At 43.7% G+C, this 18,677-nt stretch overlaps 2 protein-coding genes across 4 annotated transcripts; both read right to left on the reverse strand.

The window, feature by feature from the left end:
• Positions 1-1,421: 1,421 nt before the first annotated feature.
• Positions 1,422-13,018, reverse strand: LOC109520219 (major facilitator superfamily domain-containing protein 6-A). Of its 3 annotated transcripts, XM_019877309.1 has the most exons (8): positions 12,781-13,018; positions 10,258-11,692; positions 8,196-8,293; positions 7,789-7,950; positions 6,685-6,783; positions 6,083-6,381; positions 4,508-4,511; positions 1,874-1,988 (listed from the first exon to the last, which is right to left on the reverse strand). In XM_019877309.1, exons 2-8 carry the CDS (start codon positions 11,688-11,690, stop codon positions 1,978-1,980), a joined length of 2,106 nt encoding a protein of 701 aa, XP_019732868.1. In that variant the 5' UTR covers positions 11,691-11,692; positions 12,781-13,018; the 3' UTR covers positions 1,874-1,977. The 3 variants fall into 3 exon arrangements, with proteins under 3 accessions (XP_019732867.1, XP_019732866.1, XP_019732868.1); XM_019877308.1 differs by lacking the exon at positions 4,508-4,511 and having other exon boundaries at positions 1,422-1,988; positions 6,691-6,783; positions 12,781-13,017; XM_019877307.1 differs by lacking the exon at positions 4,508-4,511 and having other exon boundaries at positions 1,422-1,988; positions 12,781-13,017.
• Positions 13,019-15,439: 2,421 nt separating this feature from the next.
• LOC109520186 (insulin-like growth factor-binding protein complex acid labile subunit) lies at positions 15,440-17,850 on the reverse strand. The gene has a single exon (XM_019877214.1). The coding sequence runs from the start codon at positions 17,229-17,231 to the stop codon at positions 16,164-16,166; it is 1,068 nt and encodes a 355-aa protein (XP_019732773.1). The 5' UTR covers positions 17,232-17,850; the 3' UTR covers positions 15,440-16,163.
• Positions 17,851-18,677: the final 827 nt, after the last annotated feature.

Consider the following 18,677-nt stretch of genomic DNA (forward strand, 5'->3'; position numbering starts at 1 on the left):
ATTTTTATGCTTTGTCTTTGATGTAAAGATGACAATACGCAAAAATCTACAAAAATTGTAGAAATTGTAACACAAGGGCTACAGCCGTCTGGCCAATTTAAGACCTTGCGTTTGTCACCGCTGTGGATGATTGGCTGTAAGAAGTTACTTCATTTTGCAGGTGCCATCTTGCAGCTCTTCACCTGCTGGTGTGGAATTCATTGTCTTTTCGGGAATCTTTCATCATTTATTGAACAAATACCGCGAAAATGAGCAAATATGTATAGTTGTAGGATGCCACATGTGACGGGGCAAATGCGTGAAGCTCCACAGATTTCTCTGATCGCCAAAAGATGGAAAGGATGGGCAGAGAAAGCGCGTTGCTAGGATGGTTGGAAACCAAGTGACAACTCCTCTTTTGTGATGTAAGTTTATTTATTCTCCCTTATTCTCTCGGGTGTAGGTAACAAACGATGAATACAAACCAATAGACAAGGCATAGGAGTTAGTTTAGTGCTCTCACATTTCAAAAATTGGTTACGGTGTAAAAGATTACTGTGTCTATTCCTCTTGAAATGTTTGTGGACTTAGAAGGTAAAAAGATGAAAAAAAAATCGATTTAACATTGGGGACCAAGCCACCAAGCTAAATGTCCACAATACAAGTGGAGCCCCAAATGCTGCCCTTGTGGCCAGACAGGCCACAACAGGGAAGGCAAACCAGGTCACAGCTCAGGGCCCCAAGGCTTGGGACCTCAAGAGATGGCTGATATTGGCTCTTATCACAGACACACACAACAGGCGCTGCTTTAGACACTGCAACGAAAATGTGTTTGAAATTCTCCGCTTACATGCTGATGCTGGCTAGAAGGGGGCCTGACAGACAAGGCTGATATTGGTCTACATTAACAAGTGTGAATTAGTTAAAAACAATTTTATTTGGGGCAGGGGCGGAGGTTCTGTGGGCCTTCCTGTCTGAGGGCCCCAGGGGTCTAGAAAAGCCCCTATTCTGCTTCTGAAGCATTCTTCAATTCTGGTTGCAAAGCAGGATCTTGAGTCTTGGGGGGACACGCACATTACACACCAACTAATTCACTTAGACTTTTTTTTTTAAACAATAGTCTACTTTTTTGAGGAAGCTTAATACTGTCCTCCCCACACACACACACACACACACACACACACACACACACACACACACACACACGGCAATCATTTGTAGGCGTATCATGACCTCAATAACCTTCCAGAGGCACGCCACTGGGGCCTTGAAAACAGCGATCCTTCCAGTGCGCTACTGCCACCAAGTGGTCACCGACACAACTTCAAAAACATTCTGCAGGGAAGTAAATATTTTGGCATTGCGGAGGGAAGGGAATATTTTTACATTCAGCGAGGCAAGATCAAGATCAGACAGATGGAACAAGCCTTCAGCACTACATGTACAGTAGTGGGAATTCTTTGGCATTTTATTTTAAATGGTCACTTTCAGTGAGCTGAGCGCTTGACGCCATGATTCTTTTCCAAACTGCAGTCACCACATCTCCAATGCATGATATAAGCTATTTGAAATAACTGCAATGATAAGATAGTTTGAAATACTGTTTCAAGCATTACAGTGCTTCGCTGGGAATGTGGAAGACAAGGTGATCAAAAATCGACTTTTGTCAAGCAAACCGCAATGTTGATGTAAAAACTGGTTTCACATAAAACAGCTCGGAAAAGCCTGAAAATAGACTCAACTCATCAGTTACATTTAAATTAAATCACCATCATATGGTATAACTTATGAAAGAGGCACTTTGTCATCACCAGAAGGATTTACAGTCTTAAAAGTGACAGCAAATTCAACTACGGATATTTGAAGTTGTTTTTTTCATCCGCAGTCTGCTGCTTTTTGTTAGAGTCTGTTGGTGCTGTGGGGGTGGGGCTCGGTCCGGCTGTGGGTACGATGTCGCATTCGCCAGCGGTTCTGTGTGTTGCCTCCACTGCCGCTCCATCATGAGGAACCTGGTCGTGAAGACGAGAAACAGCTTACACACGTCGTCCATGTTTGTGCTTGAACATTCACGTCACGAAGACCAGTGGCACAAAGACATCTTCATGCACGATCAGGGCATGCATATATGACGATGACGGGCCGCCAGGGACATGATGCAGAATTTCCTCTCGCACACGTGACTGAAATACTCTCACAACACACCACTGAAGCACTTCCATACAGGCGACTAAAAGACACACAGTATTCTGTGGTTGAGAGCCAAATTGCCAGAATCTTTCTTTTGTGTGTGTTGTGGCTTGGTTGCTCTGTCTACAACTATACCACTGTTGTATGGTGTTCCACGGGGTTCAATTTTGGGGTTACTTCGGTTTTAAATGTATTTAGGGGTGTTCACACGGCAACATTTGCTCCGGTGCTACGCCGGCGCTGCGCCAGTGGAGCGGTTACACGTGCAAATTTGCTCCGGGGTAGCCCCGGAAAACAGCTTACCCCGGAGCAAATTTGACCCACCTCAGGGAGGTGGTTTAAAAATTTGCTCCGGAGCAAATGCTCGTTTACGGAGCAGCACCGATGTAAATTTGCACGTGTGAACTCTCCAATTTGCTCCGGAGCAAATGCTCGTTTGCGCGGGGGGGAGGGGGTGGGGGAGTAGCCTCACTACGCATGAGAAGAGTTGATTACGTACAGAGAGAATATGTTGCTTTCGTGCTCTGTTGGACTTCCGTCATGTATTTGTTTAATAACGACACAAGACATGGCTGGTAATAGTAGCAAGCACCTCTTGGGTTATACCATCTCAACTAGAATGGGGGGGGGGGGGGGGGGGACCCATCTTTCCTTTTGTAGGAGACTGGACTGTCTCGGAGTTGTTTGTGTAGTTTGTTCCTTTGTTGTGTGTTTACAACCCCCCGCCCCCCCATAGAATTTATTTTGTGATTTCCTCTCTTGATTTTCTGTTTGGCGCATTACATATTTGCTTTTCTGAGTGTCATTGAAGTCATCGTTGATTTCCGTTTTCGGGGGCGGTCACTCTCGAGCTGAAGGCACGGAGACCGAGAAGGAGAAGGACGTGCCTGTACAGTAGTTGCTTGAGTTGTGTATAAGTTTTAAAAAGAACCAACATGACAGCTCATTTGTTTTCTGTCGTTTTGCTCTGCTGCAGAAACTGCCATGTGACCGCAAGTGGAGCTGCACCGACACTGCGCCGGTGCTAACACGCTCAACGACTTTGTACGTGTGACCGCTCCACAAAATTTGCTCCGGTGTAAAATATATCGCAACAAAATACATCGGTGTAGCGCCGGAGCAAATGTGTGCCCTGTGAACACCCCTATTGCTGCCCCTTGCTTGGATCTTAAGGAAGCATGCTATTTCCTTACACTCCTCCACCCCTATGCATCTGCCCAGCACCTCGGGTCAGCTGATCAGATGCTACTGGAGGTTCAAAGGACTAAGCAGAGCCTCAGAGGCAATCGAGCTTTTTCCATTGCTGGTCCCTCTCTTTGAAAGTACCTCCTGCTTAATGTTAGGCAAGGCCCCTTTCTGTCTATTTTTAAAACTAGTCTTAAGGTACATTTTTAGATTAATAATGTCTTGTTTTAACTCTATTTTTGTATATCTGAATTTTAATGCACGTGGAGCACTTTATATGCAGTGGTGGTTGTTATTAACATGCTCTATAAAGAAAGTTGAGAGCCATGCTCATGCACACTACTGAAACACTCTCAAGCTCATATATACAACTGAAATGCTCTCAAACATGATTTAAACACACTCACAGAGTACTACTAAGTGAAATACTCTCAGACACAATACTATAATGCTGTCACGCACTACGTAAACTAGTTATTCCCACACTACTGAAATGCTCTCTTATTTACACAGATGAATTTCTCTTAGACACGCAAAAAATCCTCTGATACGCATTAATGGAAGACTAATACATAGTGCTGAAACACACTACTGACAAGGTTGTCACACACATGACTGAAATATTCTCACACAAAAATGCAACACTTTAATAAACACAACAGAAACACTCTCACACGACTATCTTGCTATCAAAATGATTTTTCCCACTCACACACTATACTAAAATTCTCTTTTAAACACAACATAAATGCTATTACACACTACTTTATAGCTTTCATACACAATCTGGAAATTGCTCTCACATTCTTGTGAGTCTCACATATGCACCTGAAAAACTCATATACCTTACTAAAATAATATATTTCAGTGAGCAGATTTCTGCATGTGTGAGAGGATTAGTTTTTTGTATAAGATCATTTTAGAAGTGAGTGTAAGGAAAAAATAATTCTGCAGTGTGTGTGTGTGTGTGTGTGTGTGTGTGTGCGTGCGTGCGTGTGTGTGCGTGTGTGAGAGCATGTCAGTACTGTACCAAGTATGAATGCGTTTAATGTGTGACAGGTAGTCCTGAGGTGTGTCCCTGAAGGCCTCCTTATGTACAACACAGCCTAGCACCCCACCCATGCAAAAAACATGACTGTGGTAACAAATGTCTCACCTCTCTGCGGCGAAAGGGACCAACCGGTAAGAAAAGGAAGCAGAATGTAAGAGTGATATCATCGCACAGGAAATTATGGTTGGGCCACACTTTCTGTCAATATACAGCACACGCTAACTTGCAAATCAACTGAATGAAGGGTGCGTATCTGAAGACGCACAGCATTTTCAACATAACATCACACAAAATTGGTGGGTGGCAATTAAAGAGTAATTTAGCCTTCTTCTCTCCCGCTGTACTTTTAATATGTGAATCGTCAGTCGAATACAATTTCACAACAGCTGCAGGCATTGTGAAAGTGCTTTCCAGAACATTGAACAGAAATGTTACAGAAGGTAAATTGCTTCAAAGGGAGACGGAACTCCGGCTATAATTAACATTTCAACAGGTGAGTTAGATGTGCTGGAAACTGAGATCCTGGAGGCGTGACCCACCTCGCCCTTTTACTCCCAGCTAAGTAAGCAATCTGACTCACTCCAACGAACGGGTCAAATAAAGAAGGCTCATTGAGAGCTGGAGATGGGGATTTTTGGATTTTTTTAAGATATTGATGAGCAAAATTTTCTTTACAGCGCCAATGAGATGTCTTTCAGTGAGAAATATGGATTGGGAATGCATACAAACATTCTCATATTGCAGGGGTGGCCAACCCGCGGCTCGCATGCGACTCTTTGGTTGGTGCAGTGCGGCTCCCAGGCTTTCACATGACAAGCGTCGTAAATGCCTCGGCGGTGGCGCTGCCATTCAAACAACAGCTCTAAATACACAGAACTAACTACGTCGGCCTATCATCAATCCCGTTACTTGATTCACATACAGGGCAACCAATCAGATGACAACTGAATCACCGCTCATGCGCAAACAATGGTGCTCGGCGCTAAGCTTGTCATCTTTAAAGTTAGGGGTGCCCAATACGTCAATTGCGATCGACCCGGAGCCAGCGGACTGGTCCCAAGTCGAGCGAGAACGTTGGGAGGAGGAAATGTGCGTGACGCGGCTCTTTGCAGTAACACAGTAAAAAAAATTGGCTCTTAGTCTCTGACTGTTTGGCCACCCCTGTCATATTGAATGCAGTCGAAAAGTGTTTGGTGCGGCAAGACCTGGGACAAACATATTCGATTACTGGGATGGATGTAGGGCCAGAAAGTGGGAGTTGTGAGAGGGGGCACAGATCCATTTACGTATATAAACACCAATATATACCAAAACCAAAGCGGTTCAGATAATGGATGGATTTTGCAAATCGTGCCCGAAGCATGACCATAGAATTAAAGAAGTGCTTAATTAAAAAATGCAAAATTAGAAACATGGCTCTTGCAAGTACCATGATCATAGAAGACAGATTGCATTGCATTATTATTTTTGAAGGAAATCAAATTTAAATGAAATCTTTGGAGCCGTATCTGGTGAGTTTTTGTCAGGATTTTCAGTTTAGGTCAACATTAGTCACTTGTGTTCTGCCACTTGGAAGGCCTATGAAACCAAACAGAACCTAATAAAGTGAAAGGTTTTCCCCTCAGACACTAAAAAGACTTAATAAGAATTGATACGAATTGCCAAAGTGACACGACTCACCTGTAGGCGCTGAGTCTCACGTGGCGACTGTCCACTCTTTGCCATCTTCACCATTTCTTTGATCTGGACAATAGCAAAGGCAATGGTGACCCAGGGGGCACCCGAGAGCACCCAGGCCGGCCGGGCGATGTCCTCCTGCTCTTCTTGGTACTTGGTCTTCTTCACAGGAAGAGGGGTGACCTGCTGGTGGAGGGTGGGGTTCCCTCCTTGGTCCCTGCTTTGGTTCTCGACCAAGTCAATGGTGGCAATGGGAACAGGGCTGGAGGGGACTGGAATGTTCTCTGCCAGCATTTTAGCCTCTAGTGAAACAAAGTAGAGAGAAGAAAAGGCAAAAGGTTGCATACAAGAAATAAACACAATGTAAAAAAAAAAAAAAAAAAAAACCCGCAAACTACAACTGAAACAAACTGTTAAAAAATAAATTAAATTAATACATTGTAATGAACCTGCTCTGAAAACCACAACTAATCACAGAAAATATAAAAACCAAAAGTCAAAACGTAATGAAAACTAACTACTGTATGATGAAAATTCCAAAGCTAAGTATAACCCACATGGGGCCTGGCACTACCTAAGGGTTTGCAAAGCAGGAAGTTACCCACCGTTTCCTTCCGTTTGGCCTGTCAGACACTGGATGAGGACGAAGATGAGGAGGATGATCAGGGAAGCCATGCCAATCCCCCGGAATGACGCTGCAGCGCCTGCAAAAATTGAAAGCAGTGACATTAGTTTTGCTTCGTCGTGTTGTCACACATGACAATGCACTGCTCCATGACTTTTAACTACGTATGAATCGGTGTGGGTGCACGCTAACGGTTATGATCTTGTCACTAGGATTGCAAACTTCCAAGAATTTTTCAAGTTGGAAACTTTTCTTGGGAATTAATCTATGGGAACCAAACGAACGGAAGGAACCAGGAATTTACAAAACAGCAGCTTGGAAATTAACAGGGAACTTCAATAGATTTGGTGAAATTCTATTTTGGCATAATCCTGACAACCTGATGTCATCCAAGTGTAGTGCTACCTTGACCTGAAAGTTGCCCAACTTGTTTTCTTTTTTGTTTCCCAGTAATGAACCATCATTTAGTATTTTGATTTGTGTAAGAAGGCAAAATCAGGGTAACGTGCAAGCTTCAGAGACGATGCCGCTCAAGTGAAGTGACATTAAAGCAGCAGAACAATTAGAGTACCGCAGCGTCCTTTCAAGTGGGCAAGAAGAGCCATCTACTTTGCATTGATGACTGCTTATAACAAAACACAAATACAAAGTATAATACATAAAATCAATTATGTAGAATACCTTTCCATTAAAATAAATTCAATTTTGGGTTAATTCCAGTGGAAAATATACTCTAAATATAGTTTCGAGAATTTCAAATTCCCAATTTAAATTCCATTGGAGATTCCCCACCTTGGAGCCTACTTGTTTTGTGATAACTTTAAATTTAGGAGCTGCCGACCACGGCATAACTTTAAAGACGCGTATCAAACATTTTTGTAACAATACGCTGTAAACCTCTATTTGTCTTTAGCTGAGACAACTGCACACTGTGAAACATCCACATGGAGGCAAGCACTTAGCAGTGAAAATAAACGACATCTTTCAAAACAATACTTCCTTCAAAGTGAGGATGATCTACCTCAGGGATATCATTTAAGATTCACACGCAGGAATGAATCACAGATGAATGAGAACATCGTACCAAAATATCCGACCAGGAGCCCCCCCACCATGGCCCCGCAGCCGCGGCCCAGCCCGAGGTGAAGACCCTGCAGGATGCCCTGGGCGGACGTCCTGAGAGCTGGCGGCACAGCGGCGCTCAAGTAGGAAATACAAGCGGCCCAAACAGAGGCGTGGGTTACACCTGCAACGCAACCACAGGTGACATGACATCCAAAACATACACTAACTTCTTCGCCTGTGAAACAAACAAAAAACAGTCACTTCTTTTAACTATATTTAAAAAAATGTTTGGAATACATGTCTTATTACAAGAGAATTCAGAATAGTAATAGTAGATGCAGATTATTTGCTTGACAGGCCACGTAAAATGAGGCGGCGGGTGAGTTCGACATCTGTGCCCCAAAACATTGATGCGCGTGATGTTACCTTGAAGGACCTCCACTGGCAGCACAGTCCAGGCATTCTGTAGGTACGAGATGTAGAGGTAGCGCGCAGTGTTGCAGCCCAGCCCAATGTAGAGCACCCTGAGGGCGAAAACACGTTGGCAGTTTCAACGTTAAGGTAACGTCTTTATGTTGATGACAGTCAACGCTGTCCTACATGAACAAAGCAATCGAAACACGCCCAAGAGTTAATTGCTTTCGAAGGCTTCGACCACAAATCCATCAGGAGACGTTTGCTCAGAACACACACAACATGTTTGCAGACACGCACATTCAAATGACAGCTCGGTATGACCTTTTAAACGGCAACACCATGTCATTGCACTGCTTCAACTTAGTTATTTGTGTCGTCTCGTAAAGATTACGGTCGTGTCATTTTGCTTTAACGGCATCCACATAGAATGTGAAGGCCCGGAAGAAGGACATCTAACACATACTCCAAAATGTTGCAGCGGATTGCAGTTTCACCATCACATCAGTGAAAGATGGACAGATTTTGGATGTTGTTGAGATCCTAGTCAAGGTGCCTTTGAGCACAAAACGGACAACGCTCCAAACGACGGGTGTTCAACACCTTTGCTTCTCGCAATTGTGAAACTGAAATTGTGGGATTCAAAATTGCAGTTAACAAAAATAGGAACTTAATTTATTTTTTAAAAAATGTGATGAATGGGCACTAAATCTATTGAATGACATCTAATAGTTCACAGGGGAGTAAAATTAATTTTGCCATGGACTACTTCTTAATTGTGGTTAAACTGTGAAAATAATGTAAAATCACCTCATGCCGTGTACACAATTGCCCCTATATTTGATTGATACTTTCCCAATCCACTGATTCTCCCACCAGTTGGTCGAGTTATCAGATAATGATTTTTCATTATTAAATACAAAAACATGCATGTAAGGAGCAAAGTATGTATGCCTTTAAATGGGGGGGGGGGGGCTGGCATCGTGAGTGACATTGGTGTCAGCGAATGAAAGTGTCAAAGTGGTTGGCTGTTATCTGGCAAACCTGTTAGCTAGTCTACATGGGGTGGTGCTTGCAACTGTAGTGTCATTAGTCCAAGTGGGAAAATAAGTCCTGCAAAGCTTTGGAGCAGGAGGACTTTACACTCACTTTTGGACTGGTCGCACTGGTGCGACCAGCTTTTTCAGAATTGAATATATACAGTACAGTACAGCTTAATTTATAAAGCGCTTTCACAACAGCTGCAGCTGTAACAAAGCACTTCACAGAACATTGAAATACCACGTCCAAAAAATCTCACACACACACACATACAAATTTTACATACACATGGATATATACAGTATATGAATAGATATACAGTGATCCTCGCTATTTCGCGGTTCGTTGATCACGGCTTCAGTGCATCACGGATTTTTTCAAACATATTCATAAAAAATAAATAAATAAATAAAATTCATATACATGGAGTACAGTACTGTATATGTTGCTCTACGTGACTCGCTGTTATTTTGCTGACTTTCCCAGCTTCTCGCGGACCGTTTGCGGACTTAAAAAAAAAAAAAAAAAAGTAAATTATGTTAATTGGTCGCTACTTCGCAGATTTCCGTTTATCGCGGGTGGTTTTGGTCCCCATTAACCTCGATAAACGAGGCATTACTGTGTACAGTATATACATAGATACAAAAGTGCTAGTTAAATTAGATGGCCGTACACATCCAGATATTTATTTATGTAATTTATGCAGGAAGGTTTTAACCTGACGTACACTCCACCTTATGTGTGCAGTGTGACAGACAGAGTTGGAGCGCCTCCGATGATATGTACCGGGAGGAGCCTTAAATCATGCACTCGTGCTGTACAACAGGATGAAGTTTTTACGAGCACACATTGAAAAAATTATGAGCATTTGCGAGCATACTGGTCGCATTTTTGAGTTCTGTCCGGAGTTTGTGCTTTAATGTTTGATTTGGGGGGGGTCTGACACCAGGGCCTTGAGTGGGATCTCTCGTCTATACATCCATCAAATTCATGTAAATGAAAATGTTGTGCATGTACACGCTCAAGATCTCACCTGATATGTCCCACCAGCTCAATGAACTTGTGGCTGGTGAAGTAGGCGCCGAGCTCCGAGACGTGACTCAGGACAGAGCAGATGCCAAAGAGCGTGTAAGTGCCATGAAGATCCTCCAGGTGCCAGTACAGGAAGCTGAAGACAAAGCCGTAGCCGAAGCCCATGAACCAGGCCACAAATAGAACCGAGCTGTAGCGCACGCTGCACAGCAGCTTCAGAAGGTCGCTGTAGTGGAATTCCTGATCGACGACGGTGCTACTGTCGGTCGGGTTCAAATTAGATGGCGCCCGTGGGCTGTCTGTATCTTCAGCGATACCCTCTGGAACCTCCTGCCGATATTCACCACCCGTTTCAAAGTGGAACTGAGTGGCTACAACAAAGGCCGCACCCATAAGCACACCGAAGACGATGAAGGCGATCTGATAGTTGCGAAAGTCGGGCACGATGCAGCCAAGGCCATCTACTATGCCGCTGATGTGCGTGTGGTCAATCCAGATGCCCACCAGCAGCATGGCCAGCCCCCAACCCAGAGAGCCCCACATCCTCTGCAGGCCGTAGCGATCGCGGGCCTTGCCGAGGTACTGCAGTGTGACCGTGTCAACAATGGTGACGGCCGGAGCGCTGAAGAATTCGCCCACGATGATGAGCAGTAAAATAATGAGGAAGATGTTCTCCACTTGGGCGTTGTCGTAGATGATGTGGTGCTCCTTGGGACTGATTGTCGGAACAGGCATGACAGTTGTAGTAGTGGTGTTAATTGTTGTATCGTTGATGCTTCGCTTGGTTCTGGGGACTGGGAACTGAGTGAGCCAGTGGAGGTCAATGAGGCTGCGGCGAATGCGGTCGCTGGAGTTACTCTCCTTTGTGACATTTCCGGGCGGGAGAGCACTGGTTGCCGGCGGCCGCGTGGTCACGTCGACACCCTCCTCCACACATTTCATGTCGGCTGGCTTCACAAAGCCGATGCCGCAGTTGAACAACAGCCAACAGGAGACCGAGAACAGCAGTACCGCCTTCCCCTTCTTGAAGCGGTCGGCCACAAGGCCCCAGAATGGCGCGCTGCAGAACTCGATGAAGTAGCGGATGCCCACCAGCAAGCCGCTGCGACTGGCTGACATGCCCAGCTGCTTATAGTAGACCGCAAGCAGTGGGTGCAGGGAGCCATAGGCGGCGTAGAAGAAGAAATAGAAGATTTTCGAGATGAGGAGCTGAATGTTGATGCGGTGCAAGATCCTCTGACAGCAGTTCAAGGAGCTGGACGGCCTGGATTGTGAGTTCACAGGCAGCTCGGCTGAGGAGTCGATGGAAATAGGAGCAGGAACACTTGTCTGCTGCAATGACAGTTTGTTGAAGGCTCCCTCTGGCACCGACTTGTCCTGTGACTCCTCCTCATCGTCGTCGGTCAGGATGGCAACCTTGTCATCAGCTGGCATATCTGGACAATTATGAGATGCAAATATTCGGACCTTGATATTCCAAAGCAATTTTCTAATCCAAAATACTCTCATCCCCTTGACTAAGTTGAGTGCACAAACGTTTGCAAAGTTTTTACATTTAAAAGCCCTCACTTGGTCAACTTTTTTTTTTACCTGTTTAGTAGCCAAAATGTGACTTTTGCGTAAACTTCAAGTACTTTAGTGAAGTGGAAACAAGGAGAGCAACAGTCAGACACATTTTCAGCTTTTCCTTAATGAGATTAATGCACAAATACAAATCGAGAACACTCCCAAAAAGCATTGGGAAGAGGCGAAAACTGAACTAATCTTGTGGTAAGTGGCCAACAGAATTTACTGCACGCAAAACAACACACAAATGCACTAATGATACTCACACTGCTGCAAGTGGTACATGCATGGCTATTAGGGATGTAACGATTCATCGAAAAGACATTTAAAATCCATTTAAAGTGCTTAAAATATGCATCGATGTAAATATCAACTGTATATATATATATATATATATACATATATATAAACATTTTGATTACAAAAAACACTGATAAGACAAGAATGTAGTTAAGCAGTCAAAATTATTCGTTCGTTTTCAAGTTTTTTTGTTATGTTACAAAAGGTTACTGTTTGTAATGAGGACAAAATGCAGGTGTTAAAATAAAAACATATTTTGGTTATAAGATGAGTCATTCATTTTGTTAACACATACATGACTTTTTAGCCGATTATATACAAATATCTACACGAGGTTAAACATTTGTGAATAATTCCCAACACAAGCCGTGTAAACACAGCAAGCCGGGGCCTCTTGAAAGGCACCGAGATGCCCGTGCGCCGCAATTTGGAATTTATCCCTCACTCGCTCTGTTGCGGAAGTGCTTTTTTCCTTTCCTATACAACCCCTGTACGATACAAGTGTACAGTACATCAGCCAAAACGATGAGATATTTGGACAGTTGTGCCACATTTGATCCATCAAAGAAACGGATTTTAGCAGCGAAAAATATTGTGTGAGAGAGGCAATTTCCTGGCAAATGCAAATGGGGTGACAAATAACATGTCAACCGCTTACCTGCTTAGGTCACCGATCCCATTCACGTCAAACTATTTGCACTTTCTCTTTGAGGTTTTCGCTCTCTGGTAAGACATTTCACTAACGAAATGCTATAGAATTTCTGCGTTTATCGCTTTAATCCAATCCAAGTCGCCGTACTGTGTAAATTAAGTACGAGTATCTATTTGTCGCCGGCTCGTTTGTCTTTTTCGCGTGAGCTCGTCTAACCGGAGTTCCCACCTGTCCCGCACCAACATCAGCGTCAGTTCACCCATGGTGGATGGAATACATTTCCGGAATTTGCTTTCAAAATAAGAAACTTTGTTCCACTACGTTTGAACTGCTTTCACATAAAGAAGTAATGCTGACTTATCATTGCATTTTGGAATATGTCTGAAGTCTAATTCTGTATTATTAGTGGTATTATTATGATTATGTTTTTGCATACACGACATTTTACCTGACAATCATTTGGACTTTTCAGCTGCAGAAGGTAATAGCTTTATTTTTTTTCTACATCCGGTACGGATGTACGGATCAAATCCGGTTAACTTCATTGCACTAGTCGAATAAAGGGAGCCTCCCAATTGTATTAATAAATGAACAATGCAGACCGAGACTGGAGACGCTGCCTCGACCGTGTGACGCATATTTCTTTTCTTTCATTCATCGCGACTGTGAAAATAAAATCATAAAAATAACACGCTATGGTCCGACAGAAACGTATCAACAACAGCGGATACCACGTCCGAATTGAACTCAAGTTATACGTATTTAATTTAATAACGATATTGAACTGAAATAATCTAAACCAAAACAAGAACTCTTCTTAGAGACTATCCTATTGAAAATATTAAGAATTAAATATGTCCAAACGCATCCTGCACACAAGATTTGCATTAAGTCATGTTACCTACAGGGGGCGATGGAGACTTTGACTGTTTTGCCAGTTTACGTGACGTCATTATGATTTTTTTAATAGGATGCAAATATGAAGGCTCTTGGCCTTGTAGTCAGATGAATTATGAAGGCAAATGTTGATTCCCAGTCAGTCATTGATGTCACTGTTATTTTAATGAAGCGCTTTCCTTCAATACTGCAAAAAAGTATAACTGTCTGTATGACACAAAAGGCTTGAAAAGGTATAAAAGTAGAACAATCAAGGAAGGTATTTTTGAGTAAAACAAATCCAAACTAGAATAATGTGGTTTTATTGGGAAAATGAAGCAAAAAAGAAGGATAGGATATGCTTCGTGCAGCAATACAAAAGTATATACCAGTACAATGGTACCTTGACTTGCGAGCAAACACCCTCAGACCTCAGAACAGTCATCTTTCTTCATTGAAATGGATGGAAAGGCAATGAAAAAAATACATTCAAAAACTTTTTTCAATTTGATATATATATATATATATATATATATATATATATATATATATATAAATGAACTAAATTATAACGAGAGAGACAGATATATAGATATATCTATATCTATCTAGCTATCTATCTATCACTCTCTTTCTCTCTCTCTCTCTCTATAGATAGATAGATAGATAGATAGATAGATAGATAGATAGATAGAAAATAGCATCGCTGATGGTGTAGTGATACACTCGCTTGACATGTTTATGGGCAGCATGGGATCAGTTCCCACTCCGTGACGTTGTGGATGTGAACGCGAATGGTCATTTGTCTCTGTATGTGCCCTGCAACTGACTGGCGACCAGTTCAGGGTGTTGTCTGCCTTCTGCTTGAAGTCAGCTGGGATAACGACTCCTCGCGACCCTCTTCAGGATAAGCGGTGTTGAAAATGGATGGATGGGTGGATACATAATAGCACTCAACAGTATTCCATGCATCCATTTTCTGATCCGCTTTATCCTCACAAGGGTCGCGGGGCGTGCTGCAGCCTATCCGAGCTCTCTTCTGGCAGTAGGCGGGGGACACCCTGAACTGGTTGCCAGCCAATTGCGGGGCACACAAAGACGAACAACTATCCGCGCTCACACTCACAGCTAGGGACAATTTTGAGTCTTCACTCAAACTGCCATGCATGTTTTTGGAATGTGGGAGGAAACTGGAATACTCGGAGAAAACCCACGTAGGCCTCAACGGTATTGTACCATTTAATAATAAAACCACAATAATGCCATAATTAATCAGGATGTAGATAATAAAACAGTTTATGCTAATATTTTTCATGCTTTGATTCAATAGTTAATGTCAAAATCCTTCTAGGCCGAGGATGCAATCTAACATGCTCAATTTGATGGTGGAATGCGAAGATGAAAGCTGCAGTTGCAGACCACTGTTAAATTCTGTCTGCATGTGTTGCTGCACAGCTTGTATTCCAATGTCTGTTGTTTAAAACTACACCGATGCAAGTTTTGTCAATGTATGGCATTTCATATTGCGTGTTACGTTTTATCAATTGGGTAATTACACATAATGTAATTATCTTAATCACTGCTTGCAATGTTGGACAAAATAATGTAGACTGACGGTTTGTATCTTGAAAAACTCATAAGGTCTGTCACTTGAAAGTTTATGTACCAATGTGTTACCAATATATTTTCTCAACTGAAATGAATTCAAACACCTTAAATCCAGTCCAGCCCCCCAAAAATATCAAATTTTTTTGTTGCGTGTTTTTAATAAAGAAAAATTGGATGGAAGGCTGCAGCATAAAAACATAATAGAATATAATAAGAGATATAAATTTCTCTAACGTGCTATTATTGTCCACATATCCAGAATAACCAGTTCAAAGCAAGCAAGCTGGTGACATCATAACTGGTTCAAAGCATTTCAATACAGTCAAAATGTGCGGATTAATGTTGAATTAGCATTCCATGAACGAGTCAGCAATCTGTTCACCCTGTGACAATTACAGTGGATCAACCGCTTCCGCAGAGTGAACATCTAATTGTACTACTTGTGCTGACGTACCACTCCCACAGCACACGACTTGCATACCTTTGACAACGCATAAGTGACAGTAAAAACAGTAATTGCCATCGACCGTCTATAAATGTATGTGCCAGAAAGACAATCTACACTGTATGGTAATTTAGTGGTAACCTCCCATTGTAATGCAGTTTCCAGTTGACAACCGTTATCTGTCAAGAATCAACTCCTTCCTGGATCACTACGCTACGATTTTAGCCGCTAGGCCCTCCAGCACAACACTGCCAAAACCAACCATCCAGGGTCGACTGACACCACCAGCTGAACTCCAGGTGTGCCTTTGCTCTACATACAGTACATGTGCTTAATGACCGGACTCATCCAGTGCTGACTTTCACCTATAAGTACTAGTGCCGGATTGCAAGGGGCTACCATTACCGCCATTACTCGTCAGTCAAGGTACCACTACAAAGGAAAATGAAAAGGATCAATGTCAGTAGTCCGACTCGTCTGATAGCTCTCCCTGCTGCGTCCAGTGCTTCCTTCTCTTCTTCCGTTTCCTCTTCCTCTCCCCCATCAGCATGGCGGCCAGCACCGTTATGACCACAGTCACGGTGATGATGAGCACTGTGACCGTTTCAGCAATGCACAGTTCCGTATCCACCTGGATCAGCCGGAAGTTGCGCAACACTGCGGGCTGTGCGCACGTCAGGTTGTAGTAGTCATCCAGGAAGAGTCTCTGGATGCTCCTCAGCTTGCGGAAAACTCTCTGCAGGTCACAGTCACAATTCCAGGGGTTTCCCCCCAGCAGGATGTGGGTGCTGTATGTGTGAATGCTCAGGAAGGTCTTGAAGTATATGCTGGTCAGCCGGTTGTTGGCCAGATTGAGGAGGGTCATGCTGGTGAGCGGCTTGAAGATGCCTGCCTCTGTCTCATTTATGTGGTTGCCGGCCAAGTTGAGGAGCTCCAGCGAGCGCAGCATGGAGAAGATGCCATTGTTCAGAGAAGTCAGCCGGTTGCCCTCCAGGTGCAGATGTCGCAAGATGCTCATGGAGGCGAACGATCTGACCTGGATGGTGCGGATGCTGTTGCCACTAAGGTTCAACTTCTGCAGGCTTTCCAGGTGTGTGAAGCTGCTGCTGTCCAGGCTGCTCAGTGAGTTGTGAGCCAACTGCAGTTCCCGCAGGAAGGCCAAACCCATTGAGAAACCCTTGGCCAGGGTGGCGATCCGGTTCCAGCTGAGGTCCAGCTTCTGTAGGAACTCCAGCTGTGAGAAGGCGCCATCTTGCACCACGCTGATGTTATTGTTCTGCAAGAGGAGCACACGCAGCTTGCGGTTCTTGTTGAATGAGCGCTCAGGGATGACGACGATGCGATTGTGCGACACGTCCAATATTTCAGTGTTGGATGGGATCCTGCCAGGCAGCTCGGTGAAGAAGGCTCGTGAGCAGATGGCGAACCTCAGATCACCACGACAATCACAACCCAGCTCACACCAGTTGCTGTGAGAGCGTGAGGATGTAGCTGACACAGTCAGCAGGATGAAGATGAAGTCCCTCATGGTTCTGCACACTTACACTGGCAAAAGAAAACAATATTTAATACATACAACTGACTTTGAAGATGTGCTAACCACAACAGTGTCAAGTAAGATGAAAATCACCGATTATTAAGATCATAGAATTATTAAATATTAATTGTCTAATTGTGCTACAGTAACATTTGTATAATTTTTTTGACTGTTTTTTGTCTTACGTACAGCTGCTTCTCTTCTTCCGACCGCCGTCGACATCCAGCAGGCAGCAGGTGGAAACTAGACATGCTGCAAGTGAGGGAGGTGGGCGGTCACTTGGATGGAAATCCTAATGAGGGACACTACAAAGAGGTTGGAAGGATGGAAAGACACACAGCAGTGAGGGGAGGAGAGCTTGTCAATTATTTACCAGGCCATGGGAGGGCGGGCCAAGCTGTGGGTGGGGGAGGAGGAGGGAGGGTAAGTAATTGATGGCAAAGTGAGTTGCAGAGCAGAATTAGAAGGCCCTACTCAATGGATTGAAAGAAGCTCTTAATCTCGACCATTTCATGGAACATATGTGCAGAAATCTCCCTCCTATGAGGAATTTGCATGCAGATGCAAGCGAAACTAAAACAAAGCTTTTTCTCATAAATAAATGAAGAAATAGAAAAGAAACTAACTGAATTGAAAAAAGGAAAAAGTCAAAATGTGATCAAAACTAACCATAATGAAAAATCCATTGGTCTAAATTGTCCATGACTGTGAATGAATGGTTGTTTGTGTATATTGACTGGGTACTAGTTGATGGTGTATCTTGCCTCTAGCCCAAATTCAGCTGGTATCGGCCACAGCTGCTCTGTGACCGTACTGAAGACAGACGCTCGAGAAAATGGACAGTCAACAAATAAGGCAACAGTCCAAAATCATGTACTTTCGGAAAAATTCCATCCATTCATTTTCTGATCCGTTTTATGCTCACAAGGATCGTGGGGGTTGCTGGATCCTATCCCAGCTTTCTTGGGGCAGTAGACGGGGGACACCCTGAACTGGTTGCCAGCCGATCGCAAGGCATAGAGGAACAACTATCCGCTCTCACAATCACACCTAGGGACAATTTAGAGCGTTTCATTGGCCTGCCATGCATATTTTTGGAATGTGGGAGGAAACCGAAGTACCCGGAGAAAACCCACGCATGCATGGGGGGAACATTGAAACTCCACCGTGAAAGTCTGTAGCCAGAATCGAATCCAGCACCTCTGCACCGTGAGGCGGGCGTGCTAACCAGTTGCCGCCTTCTTTAGGAAAATTGTTAACTGCACATTTTTTTGGAGGTCTGAAAAGTTGTTTCTAGATGTGGCTGTGCCTGGGGAAACTCGGACACCATTCCAATCCCCCCACGCGTTGACGCCCCTGGCTGCGGGTCCAGATGTCAAATTGTTTACTCTTATCTGTCAGATGAGGCAGAATGTATCAGATAAATTGCTAGCAGAC

The sequence above is a fragment of the Hippocampus comes genome, unplaced genomic scaffold (assembly GCF_001891065.2).
Source record: "Hippocampus comes isolate QL1 unplaced genomic scaffold, H_comes_QL1_v1.1 scaffold167, whole genome shotgun sequence".
Classification (NCBI taxonomy): domain Eukaryota; kingdom Metazoa; phylum Chordata; class Actinopteri; order Syngnathiformes; family Syngnathidae; genus Hippocampus; species Hippocampus comes.